Source organism: Drosophila obscura, unplaced genomic scaffold (genome assembly GCF_018151105.1).
Source record: "Drosophila obscura isolate BZ-5 IFL unplaced genomic scaffold, ASM1815110v1 contig_208, whole genome shotgun sequence".
NCBI lineage: Eukaryota > Metazoa > Arthropoda > Insecta > Diptera > Drosophilidae > Drosophila > Drosophila obscura.
Window position 1 is genome coordinate 1805171 of NW_024542799.1, and position 12516 is coordinate 1817686.

The window sequence follows — 12516 nt, forward strand, 5'->3', positions numbered from 1 at the left end:
TTACCAGTTAAATATTTAATTAATGCCAGCTAAATTTAAAAAAAAATCAAAACAATTTTAAGATGTAATTTTTACTGTAAAACTGTGGAAAAAAAGATTTGCTTAAGAAAAAAAAAAAAGAAAGACCGTGCACGCTTGAATTTTTGAATTTGAATTTTTATGCGCTCCATAAACGACGTTAAGGCTCCCAGGAGACGAGGTCGATCAGGTAGGATCAGGATTAGAAGCTGTTGATGAGACGGCCGCCACTGTAGGGTGCGGACATTGTAATTCTCTTCCAATTAAATTACACTTTTTAAAGTTGCCTTCGCCCCGCAAAATGAAACACTGGTAATTCGTATAAATGTATTTATTGGCGGTGCTTTCAAATTATAGTAATAATAAGGGTACTAAAACGTACTACGCCCTACAACGAAAGGTTCTAATTATTATAGCTGATAGTAGTTTGTTGCGAGAAATGACGGAGCGGAGCAGCTATGGGCAAACATAAAAATGAATTTAACTTTATTTGCTTACTTTCTTCCATTGGCTAATTACATGATCAAAGAGATTTAAATACCAGAGAACTTTAACTAAAAATGTGGAATTGGTTTATTGGTAGCAGCATGTCCATAATCGATCAGTCTCCGACACAGAACGGGTTCTCCTACCCACACACCCACCACTTAGACGTCGTCGTGTGTCTCTATTTACTTCTTGTTGCTTATCTTATCGCGAATATTTAGCGCCTGCTGCTACTTTCTGCTTTCTGCTACACATAAATATTTATCTACAGCTGTTTGCCTGGCACTATACAATTAAATCCTGTCCACCGCCAAGCTATGCGTTTCATATCGAAGCAACGAGCGGTTTACAAATGTCTCTTAAATTTACGTAATACAAACTAAATTTAGACCTTAACTAAATTAATAACGAATTGGTAGTCTCGCCATACAGCGCGAACCTTGCCCTCCCCTCCCCATCTCATCCCCTTTTAATTTGGCAGCATCTCCGCCAGCTGGCTCGTCAGGCTGGGCGGCAGTTTGTCGGGGAACTTGATGTCAAAGGCAACTATCAGATCACCGCGTCGCGACGGTTCCTTGGGGAAGGGCAGGCCGCGGCCATTGATACGTCGTGTGGTGGTGGGTTTGATGATTTCGTTGGCTGGATTCACAGGGATGCGATCGCCTTGTAGTGTTGGTACGCTCACTGCCGCGCCACACAGGGCCTGCTTGAGGCTGACCTGTGCGGTGTATCGCAGATCGCTGCCCTCGCGCTTGAACTGGCCGTGTGGCTTGTCGCGTATGATGAAAATGATGTCTGCTGGCACTTTGTTGGGCGCCTGGTCGCCCTCATTGGGGAAGGTGATCTTGGTGCCCGCCTTCCAGCCCGGCTTGACTGTGATGCTGAGTACCTTCTCCTCCTTGCGCGAGTTGCCCGTCTGCGTCATGGACATGCGCGAGATCTTCATCTTCTTGGTGCAGCCTCTGTCGACCTCCTCGAGCGTCACATACAGGTCGTGCTCAATGGGTGGATCCTGCTGCTGCTGGCGCTTCCTACTCGGCGCCTGGGCATTGAATGACTGGGAGCGGAAGGCACCGGAATTGGGATTGAAGCCCCCAAACATATCTTCGGCGCCCATGTTCAGGAAGACTTCGTTTGTATTGCCGCCAGGGACGCCACTGACGCCACCAAACATGTTGTCGCCGCCTCCAAAGAACACGCCAAACGGATCCGCTGCGCCAAAGAACTGCGCGAACGTGGCACGTGGATCGCCATGGAACTGATACTCGTAGCCGCCGCCAGGCTGGCTCTTGCCATCTGGTCCGGGCATGCCGCCCTTCAGCCCCTCCTCGCCATACTGGTCGAAGATGTCGCGCTTCTTCTTGTCCGACAGCACCTCGTACGCCTCGGCAATCTCCTTGAAGCGCTCCTCCGCCTGCGGGCTCTTGTTCTTGTCCGGATGATATTTCAGTGCCAATTTGCGATACGCCTTTTTGATTTCATCGTCATTGGCCTTCTTGCCAATGCCCAGAATCTTGTAGAAGTCTTTGGCCATCTTGCTCAGTCTCGCTCAGCTGAAAGCAAACGCAAGAGAATACACAGAGAATTATAGTACATGTGTACCAGTAGTACTGATTACCGATTGTTTTTTTTTTCTTTTTCAACGCCACTCGTATAATGGAATTTGCTAGAAGCCCAGAGAGTTGTGCAACGACAGCCCCATCCCCAGCCATTCTGATGTGCTGATGTGTTGTCATTTTTCCCCCTCACGAGTGACGTCCTCCCGCCCCTGCACCCCTTTTGCATGTGTCCAATATATAATATTCTCCCACACACAACACACGCACAGCCACACACATTGCCGTGCTAATATGCTAATTTCGAGTGGCAATTTCTTCACAAAACTCACCTAAAATGCTGTTTTTGCTGTTTGCTAAAACTATTTTTCACTTTTCACTTCAAATTTTCGTTTCTACGTATTTTATTTATATTCAATCTGAGCAGGTTTAGATGTTCTTGAAATAATAGATGACGTTCTCAATCAATTTTCTTTTTTTTCTCTCGTTTGCTGTGTTAGCACACACTTGTCGTTTCCTCGTTGTAAAATTTTTTCTATGTTTGTCGCCCGAAAGTTGCACGCCTTTATATAGATTTTGGTCGGTCTTCGTCGAAATTTCTCGATGTTTCTCGCTGTTTAGAGTTGCTTCGTAAAGACAGGGTTGCTTCGACCAATACCATTTAAATACCATAGTTTTTATCAATAAAATATATCGCCTGACCCACAGAAATATACCCAAATATACCATGCCATTATCAAAATATACCGTAAATATACTGACGGACACTACCATACGTTGATATTCCTCGATATTGATATTCCGTTTAATATTACCAGCTAGCTGGGACTCTCAGCCCTAAACAAATAATTTTATCCGATAGATACATACATTTTTTAAGAGATTGGCAAGTTTTCAGAAGTCCTTTTTATTGGGTTATTTACATATTAAGGTTCAAACAAAAACGGCCAAAGCATAAAACGTAAATGTTGACTAAATGTGACGTCAATGTTGCTGGTCAACCAAGTATCTTCTATGCGTATGTACTTTTGTATACCTTATTTCTTTCAATGGGTGTGAAAAGTTTTGTTCCAAGCTCCAGTGAAACATTATTTATGATTTTATCCTAGATTGACATGTTTTTTACCTCTTAATGCACATGTTTGTGTGTCATAAATACATTCATCCCGGTTCTGATACCTATTATTGGTAGTCGTGAGCTGCAAAAATTTGTTAAAATCTTTAGAACAGAGACTGAGTAGTTTCTGCATTAATTGGAGCCTTACAAACAATATCTCAAGTCCATAATATCAATTTTCCCAAGGTATGCAGATTGTTGCTCATTCCGTGCCAAAGTTGCACAACAGTGCTGCTAATTCATTTCCCCATGTTGCTGAAATTTTTCCCATACAAATTAAATGTATCATACGGTTTGATGTTTATTCTACGTATGGGCTTTGGTATACCTTATTTCCTTTAATTGATGTTAAATTTGTTGTCTCAGGCTGCTTTGAAACATTAATATTGCATTTTCGTAAGATTGAGTTATTTTTTACCTATCCATGCATATGTTTTGTGTTTCATATATACATTTATCCCGGTTCTGATACCTATTTCGTTGATGTCTTTTAATAAGAGACTGAGTAATTTCATTACTTGGAGCCTGAAATTACAAACAATATCTCAAGTCCATAATATCCATTTTCCAAAGATATTCAGATTTCGTGCCAAAGTTGCACAACAATGCTGCTAATTCATTTCCCCATGTTGCTGAAATTTTTCCCATACAAATCAAATCAGCTGAGCTGAGAGAGAAAACAGAGAGAGAGAAAATATTTGAGGAAATAATTATTCTCTTCTTATTCTGCTTTGATTCTTTTTCGTGCATTTTTGCAGGCTTTTTACCAACAACATTAGAAAGTAAAAAATCCTCTCTTTTTCTCTCTCACAACGTATATTTTCTCTCTTCTTAGTATTTATAAAAATTTTAGTATTTTAGTTTTAGTATTTTATGCTAGTGCTGGTTAGTGTAAACATACAACAACAAAAATACCATGCAAATATTAAATAAAATATATAAATATATATATAAATAAATAAATATTTTATTAAATAAAATATGGGAATGCTTTCACGAATTGAGAGCAAATTTTGAAAACTCTCCACTGGGCAGAAACCCCCGGCGTGCAACCTCTCCACGAATTGAGAGCGAAAAATGTTAGTATTTTTGGTGCGCTAAATTGAGTTTGGCGGTCAATTTGAAATGTGTCTTAATATTTGGAAAAATAACTTGATTTGTTTTGTCGAGTGACCTCAGAAACCGAGAACCAGTAACCAGTAAATACAAAAAAAAAAAAATTAATACTTAATACTTTTTTTTAGCCCTTTGATAGTTATTTAATTTCGATAGCACGACTATCGTCGACTGTAATATGTCCACACTTAGGACGGGTAGCAAACATACGATAGCACCAGTGCTGTAAAGTGTTAACTGGTGAGTGTTGATACGATAGTTCTAAGCGCCTAATTCAAATTCAAACCATTTAGATCAGCTGTTTTAATTTTTTGTTTGAAATTTTTTAAACAAAAATTTTTTTAGACGGTATTGTAAGGTAGATAGTGGAATTTTTATAAATTTTTTCTTATTTTTTCTTATTTTTCTTACATCTTGGCACCTTTTCCTTGTCCAAATTTTTACCAATTTGCTTTTGAACGAAGTCCCAACTCTATTTTCATTTATCTACAAGTTTGTCCTCTGCTTCATTATTGCTCGAAAAATTTTATTAAGTGCTTGAAGTTTGCTTAAAATAAACACGAAAAACTCTCCCGGAAGTGAAGTAGAACCTGTCGCTCACTTGGCATCCGCTCCGCTCCCTTTTGCTTGTGGACGAACTTGTTGAAAATATTCCGTGCTTCTTTGACACTTTAGCAAAGCCACCCCCTGCCACCTTGTACAGCCATTTTCTAATGTCTCTGTTCGGAAAATTTGTCGTTTGCACTGGGCAAATGTTTATTTATGTATTTCTTTCGCTGTTAACACCCATGCCACCCATTCCACCCATTCCACCCATTCCACCCCTTCCTGCGGGAGGTATAGAGCTGAGGTGTGAAAATGGCGCCGACTTTAACCCTGACAAATATTTCCTGTGGTAAACTTTTTGCTGGGTTTTTACTTTTGTTTAATTTGTTTTGGTTTTTGTATTTTATCGCTCAATTAACTGACTGCGAGAAGGTGAGGTGAGGGCGAGGCAAGTGATAAAACCGAGGGGACAACGTCGCAAATAATATCTGCCATTCAATGATTCCATTCCGAGATGCCGTTGCCAGGGGGTTATGGGCTATAAAAAGTCAGATCGACGCATACACACGGTTATCGCTCATACATTTCCATTCATTAGATAGGGACAGGGACAGGGACAGGAACAGCGACAGGGACAGATGACAGTGGATGGACAATAACTATGCCCATGGCCACGCCACGCCCCATCCAGGCAATTTGTAACGCCTTTTGCTGTCATCTCCTGTCGGAACGGAATGGTAACCATAAAAGTCTCTCTCCCCCAGTCTCCAATATTCGGCAAATTGTCTCCGTTTACTTTGCCTGATAATGTCTCAATAAAATCTGTTCGGTCGGCTAGATACAAGATATAGTAAGGATATATACATAGGTGTTTGCGTGTGTGAGTGTGTGTGTGTGTGTCTGTGTGTGTGTCTGTGTGTGTAGGTGTCTGTTATGAGCCTTTTATCTGAAATATCCCATGTTTAGCTCATGTTTGGCCCAACTATTTTGTAATTACAAAAGCTGTAAACTTTAATGATATTTTTAGCTTAGCTTCTGCGAAATCCCAGCATAGAGTTGAGCCAAATTGAAGGACAGGACATATTCCAGTGAATTCTAACTGTCTGCCCCGTCAGTTCCATGAAAGAGTTTTCCATTCGTTTATGATTACACCATCATCTGGTCTTAATTGCTGCTCAGTGCAGCTTTACATTAGCCGCAGCAGCCGCAGCATATTTGACATCATTTTAATAGGGGCACTCTTATTGCCTAGACAATTTTTACTATAAGTGGGAAATATTCATAGGTACTTTTAAATTTTTATTTACACTGCCCCTGTCTCCTGCATGTAACTTTGTCATTTGCATAATCGTATGGCTCTCTTTCTTGCTCTTTTTCTTGTAAACTTCTTACTCAGAAAATTGTTGCTCTTGGAAATTTTAGTTACTTAACAAGCGACTCTGGAGGAAAGGTACTTTTGGCTTAGTTTCTCTTGAGGCTCCCTCTTAAAGAAAGAATCTGTGTGCGCGCTGCGCACTGTTCGCGTCTTTAACTTTTCAGAAAGGAGAAATATGGAATGCATCTCAAGGCGAAAATTGTTTGCTGCAGTTTTCTTATGTCGCTGCTGTAATAAATAAAGTTTTAATTGCCCATTGATTTTTCGTGGAGGGACAGGACAGGACAGCAATCTTGGCATTCATAGATCATAATTTAAGATTTAAGATTCAATTAACTATTTGCGATACGAGTATGATATGGCTAGGAATTATGCCAATTAAGTGGGATATCGATTCCTTCGTTCGACCTCATCAAAATGCAAGTCAGAGCAGCAGCTCTAGAGTTCGTGTCTAGACAACGCACGAAGAGTTGGCCCCATAATTGCCTTGCCCCTGATAAAAGTTGAGTGATTTGGTGCAGGTTGTGCCCCTTGCCACAGCTACGTGACTGGGAGGAACCCTTCACAGTTAATCGAAACTCATAAATATTAAGATAATCAATTTATGGAGCTCGACACCTAATTTGTAGGCAAACAATGCGACAAATTCGGTTTTCAATTTCCATGCTGAGTTGAGTGTGTGAAATTTTCAACAACAAGCGTATCGGTATTAAATTCCGTTTTCCATGCGACAGACAAACAAATGGAAAATCTCGAACACTCTTTTGTCCTTGTCGTTCCGGTTAGGGCTGTCTTTCCTTCTAATTTCCTTTTATCGAATTTACGATTTGTTGGTCATGTCATCAGCTTGAAAACGACGACGACGACGACGACTACGACAAGGATACAAGAGTCTTCCAGGGGAGGGGGAAGTGGTGGGGTGGTTCGTACGAAATTTGTTTTTCCCTTTTGTGTCCATATTTTTTGCTGTTTGCTGCTGTTGGGTTGGTGGTTGGTGTTTTCTTGTTGCTGGTTGCTGCATCAATCTTTGATTTACAAATTATTTTGCATTCCACACAAACGATTTGTGTGTTTTATAGTGGCATGATTCCCATGAAATGGTTTTTTGTTTTATTTTGGGTCTCCTGGGACAAATTATCGCACAGAACGAGCAACAAGAACGTGTGGCAAAAATCTAGGTCTTTCGCTTAAAGAGCAATCACTGGAAATGTTTTTGGGGATTTCTTGGGATTTATTAAAGTTTGCAAATGATCCTTGTACTTGTGGAGGATTTATGAAAATTATACTCAACAGCAAGAGGTCTGACAGCGTTTTTTATACATACATATAATAAAATAGACAAAGGAACACTGAACGAAAAAAATAGTAAAAATAAAGACATCAATATTTAAATTAAATATTCGGCTTAAAAAAAAAATAGTGAAATAAAATAGAACTCACTTTGATTTAATATAAGGTTAATGAGTCTTTTTAATATGACACATATTTAATCTAGATATAAAACACTTTTAATTAAATATATTCTATTTTATTTGTCGAAAATATAGTAATTTAAATTGATCAATTTAATTTATTTTAAATATATTTAGATAAAATATTTTCATATTAAAATTCTATTTTAATATTTCCACTCTCGGTACAAATATAATGGCATAAATATTTAATTATATAGTGCTACTATTCGGATCTCAGGGCTTTTCTCTCTGGCTTAGAAAATGTGATTAAAAGAGCAGATAGAGTGGGGAGTGTGACAACACTTTTTGGAATATATAAGAGTATATGTGTCATCCACCCATAACACTGATTTCCATTATGTGGCTTCAGCAGGTCCCAACTTTTCAACTACTTATATAGATAAAGGTGGATTTCATGCAGGGTACGTGACCTAGTGTTTTTTATTTTTGTTATGGGGACTACGATTACCGCTCAAGTGGGTATTATCCCCGCCCAGGAGGGTGGCAATGAGAACAACAAATTGTTTCGTAAGTTTAGCAGCAGAAAACTTGTCTATTGTCTTGTTTATCCTAGACATGCACACGCAGGGTGCGCAGGGTGGAAAACAGATGCAGCCGACGTCATCGTCTGTTATATGGAGACACCGCCAGAATTTGAATTTGGAGTTTTTCCTCAGCTGCAGTTTATAAATGTCAGAGGAGCACGGAGCCGGTCTGCGTGGGCGTAAGGGTGGCGGCGGAGAGGCAGAAAAGGTTATGCGGCGCCACATGACATTTGGCAGGCACTGTATGCTGGGGGGAGGAATGTGTCCAGCGGCGACAGACGAAAGATTTCTCATATTTGAATGCCCATAAATAATAAATGCGAAGGAGACAAGAGATAAAGCCAAGAGTTATTGGCAATGTGGCATTCCTGGCTTTGTTTTTCACAAAGTTCAAAAATTGAATGATGGATCGACACACTTATTGACATTTATGACTGGATAATAATGAGGATTTAAGTGATGAATACTTTTGAGCAGCCAAGTCCCGGGGCTTGGCCTTAAATTTGGAGCTCCATGTAAGCCAGAAATCTTTCATGTTTTCGAGTGCGTGGCGTGGAGTGAAGAGCCCTGACAGCCAGCCAGATTGGGGCACGTTTCCATCTCTATGTGACCGCATTTGGCAATCGTTTTGGGTCCGAGCTGAGAGTACAGCTACAGCTACCAGATTGCAGTGAGAGGCGAAATAAATGTTTATAATTCAACAGAAATGCTTGGCAAAGGAAGCAGAAAGAAAGCAGCAGCAGCAGCAGCAGCAGCAGCAGCACCCACAATGGCTGCCGTTTACAGTTACACATACAGCTGTGCCTTTTTCATGTGTGTTTGGCGATTGTTGCGCTTTTTTTGTCGGATGAGGAAACATGGGAACTGCCTTATTGCCTGCCACAGGATGTGCCCGTGCCCTGCATTCGCCAGGACTCGTACTCGGACACGGACCACACTTAAGTGAATCGACTTTAAGTTGAAAATAAATTTCTGCCAGACATAGCCCCTCACAGAGATCGCCCCACACCGATATGGAAGCAAGCCACTTGGGAATGCAAATGAAAGTGGGGTCGGGGGCTGGCTGGGTGTCCGTTCTGACAGCCCTGTTTCGGATAAGAAATTTTTTGTGTACTTCCCTGACGTAAGTCCGCAATACACCCGCTGGCAATATGCTGGGCACCAGCACCAGGACCGGGACTGGGGACACATAAAAACCAGAAAATAGAGACTAGAACATGGCTCCATCTTCCGTCATTGCGGCGCACGGCATGGCCGGAGAGATGGCGCTCAGCTTTAAAAACTGTTGACAGCAGGAGAACCAGCAGCAGCAGCAGCAGCAGCAGCATCAGCACGAGAAGCATGTCCAGCATCGGAGGGAATCCGCTAAGCTGATTTGTTTAAGCGCAGAGCAACACAACACAACACCACACAAAGCGCGAAGCGTGAAGCTTTCCACTCAATGAAAGTTGCCGGAGTAGCAACAAGGAGCACGCGGTGTCAATGACTTTGCGTCCTGGTCGTGGTTCCTCCCGCTCTTGGCTAATCAAACTGGACAGGGGTGACGGCATCGGCCCCCCCAAGCAAAAGCGCTTAAGTCAATTTGATTTTGGCTCAGAGAGCGTGCAAGACAAGAGACGAAACGACAGGACAGGACACGACAGGAGAGGCAAGTAGAGAGGGCACAGCAGGATGGTACAGACTAGGGGCAAGACAACAAAGTTCAGCTGTCCGGGCGCGTGTTTCCGCTTAAAAGTTTTCTGTTCTCGCAACTGATGTCGTCAGCAAAAGATTCGACAGAAATCCTGAACGTAGCACTGCCGACTGTGGACTGTGGCAGCAGCTAATTGAGATTTAATGACGATGACAATTTGATAAGAGGATTTGCCGCATTGTTCAGACCGCCCCAAAAACAGCAATCGCAGCCACCATTACCCGCCCCCTGATTCTGAATTGCTCCCCAAATCGAATCAGCCACTGCGATGCGATCCGATGCGATTTGGTGCGAAGACAATGCAATCCACATGAGCATTTTACGGCACAGTGAACAAAAAGAAATCTTCTATAAAGAGTCACAGCCAGAGTCAGGCAACAGGAGCAGGAGGAGCAGAAAGATGCAGGGAGCAGTTGCTAGCAGTCGCCACATCCAAGGCGCCACAGCCACAGTCACCAGACAATGGCTGTAAAATAACTGGAAAAATTGGACATGAATTGAAATAAAAGCGATTGCAATTGTAATTGAAATTGAAAACCCGAGAAATTTTGGTGTTGCTGATTCTGTCATCAAAGGGAATTCAATTTGAGCGAAATTCGTGGAAGAAAAATCTTTCCTGCTAACTGAAATTTTATTGATTGTACAAAGTACTCAAAAGCATTTGATTCGCAGAAAGAGAATTTACACAACTACTATAACAAGAAAGGGGCTTAAAATATCTAGCTCCCCCTTCAATGCCTGCAATAAAAATAAAAGCCCAGAACCAACAATTAATGTGACTCCATTAGTTTGACTTTTCACCACTAAAATGGCCACGCAATTTCCGTTCAGAGGTCAGTCGAACTGTCAATAGTATCATACTCGCATTTTCATATGATTATGATTCATGGAGAGCAAAAGGCATCAGCAGCAGCAGCAGTAGCAGACCAAGAGGCTTTACTGTACAGAAGAAACTTCCATAAATTTGACTTTTCACCTTTTCAATTTCTCGACTTTTTCCAAACCGTTTTTATGTAAAGGGAAGGGGATATTAGAACTGTCAATAGCATTATATTTTCTTTCATTTACTCAAATTCTGTTGGTTTTTATTGAGATTTAGGCCAACTCGGCTACCACGCTTTCCCCCGAGAGGTTTTGGGCTTTGATGTGGGTTGGTTGCGAGTGAGCCCTCGCATATATTTGTAATTATTATTGGCATTTTAAAGAACGAACCCAAATATTCTGCCCCGTTCTTCCCCCTCTGTTTATGCTGCTTGAACGCTTCGTTTTGACCCTTTTTTTGTGTGGCCTCATGATAGCGGTCAAAAGCGCTTTTCTCTGTGTCAAATGAGTTCTGATAAAAACAGCAAATAAAAATAAAATTTGTTCAACCATCAAAGAGCGTACCAAATGGTTTGTTTTGGCCCCAAACTGTTTCGTTGTCTGTCACATTCGCGCTTTCAATTAATGCGACAAATGTGTTTGTCTTTTGTGATGTTTTTTTTTTCTTTTTCATTTTCCCACAAGTTCTCTGGTTCTTTTTTTTGGTCCTTCCATACATGACAATACGTGACTGGCCCACGCCCTCGTCCTCTAGAGAGTCCAATGACTTTTCTAAAGTGGCTTTGTTATGCCATTTTAAAGCGGGTCTTAGGGACAAACTTGGACAGCGTGCGAATCAATTAATACGAGTTTGTTTGGCTGCGATGGGCGAGCCAAGCGAATGCCGATAAGCCAGCTTCAGCTTCAGCTTCAACTGCCACACCACACACCAAACACTAGTGTAAGCGGGCGATATGGACCACTTTGAAATATTTAATGTCCACAAACTGTCATAAACTGAAAATGCACAGTAAAAGCCATAAGCACAGCGGGGAATGGGTTCAGATGGATGCGGAACGGAACGACTACGGGGGGATGTGGTGGTGGAGCCAGCTAAAGCTGTCAGCCTCAAGAATTGAAGTTCGACAGGCTCCTACTTGGAGCTGTTCTTGGGGACTGCGTGCTGTGTGTGTGAAAATACACTGAGCGAAAAAAGGGTGCGGGACGGCAGTTGCAGTTTTTCTTTTACTCTTCAGACAAAAGAGGCTTAAGAAAAGTCGAATGCGCGTACTTTTCCAAAATTCGTTGTACAGTGGCGGAAATAATTATCTTTAAATTATTAATTCAAACACAAAGTTTTAGCATAAGTTTTTACAAGTCCTTGGGATGCTCGACCAAAAATAAAAACAAAAAATTTTTGGGAAAGTGTAGAGGAGACGACCGCAGGCTGTAAGCGATTCGAACATACAGATATACATACATATATATCTTTATATGTATATATATACAGCCACACAAAAAGTCATACACATGAATAACCCGTTGGTCCTTGCTTGGTAACCGACATATCATCGCACATTCTGAGGGCTGGTTGTAGGGGTGTCCACAGTCCTCCACAGTTCTCTCGGTAGGCGGGGTGGGGCGGGGACGAGGCTGTCATTTTCCTGCGCCTGCAGCTTTCATTAGTTCAGCGTCAATGTTGTGTTTTGTGTCTTCGCCTTGGTCCGGGTCCCGGTCCTGGATCCTGGCTCTGACGCTGGTTCCACGCTACCATTTGTGTGTCTCTTATTTGCTCTCCTGTCCCGATGG

At 41.6% G+C, this 12516-nt stretch overlaps 1 protein-coding gene across 1 annotated transcript; it reads right to left on the reverse strand.

Annotated features, from left to right (window-relative positions):
- Positions 1 to 479: 479 nt before the first annotated feature.
- On the reverse strand, positions 480 to 2614 carry LOC111070907 (dnaJ protein homolog 1). Its single transcript, XM_022361949.2, has 2 exons — positions 2393 to 2614; positions 480 to 2057 (listed from the first exon to the last, which is right to left on the reverse strand). The coding sequence occupies exon 2, from the start codon at positions 2036 to 2038 to the stop codon at positions 974 to 976; it is 1065 nt and encodes a 354-aa protein (XP_022217641.1). The 5' UTR covers positions 2039 to 2057; positions 2393 to 2614; the 3' UTR covers positions 480 to 973.
- Positions 2615 to 12516: the final 9902 nt, after the last annotated feature.

Bases quoted from the DNA above. Each gene is read 5' to 3' on its own strand.
- LOC111070907 (XM_022361949.2), bottom strand. From the start codon at position 2,038: ATGGCCAAAGACTTCTACAAGATTCTGGGCATTGGCAAGAAGGCCAAT.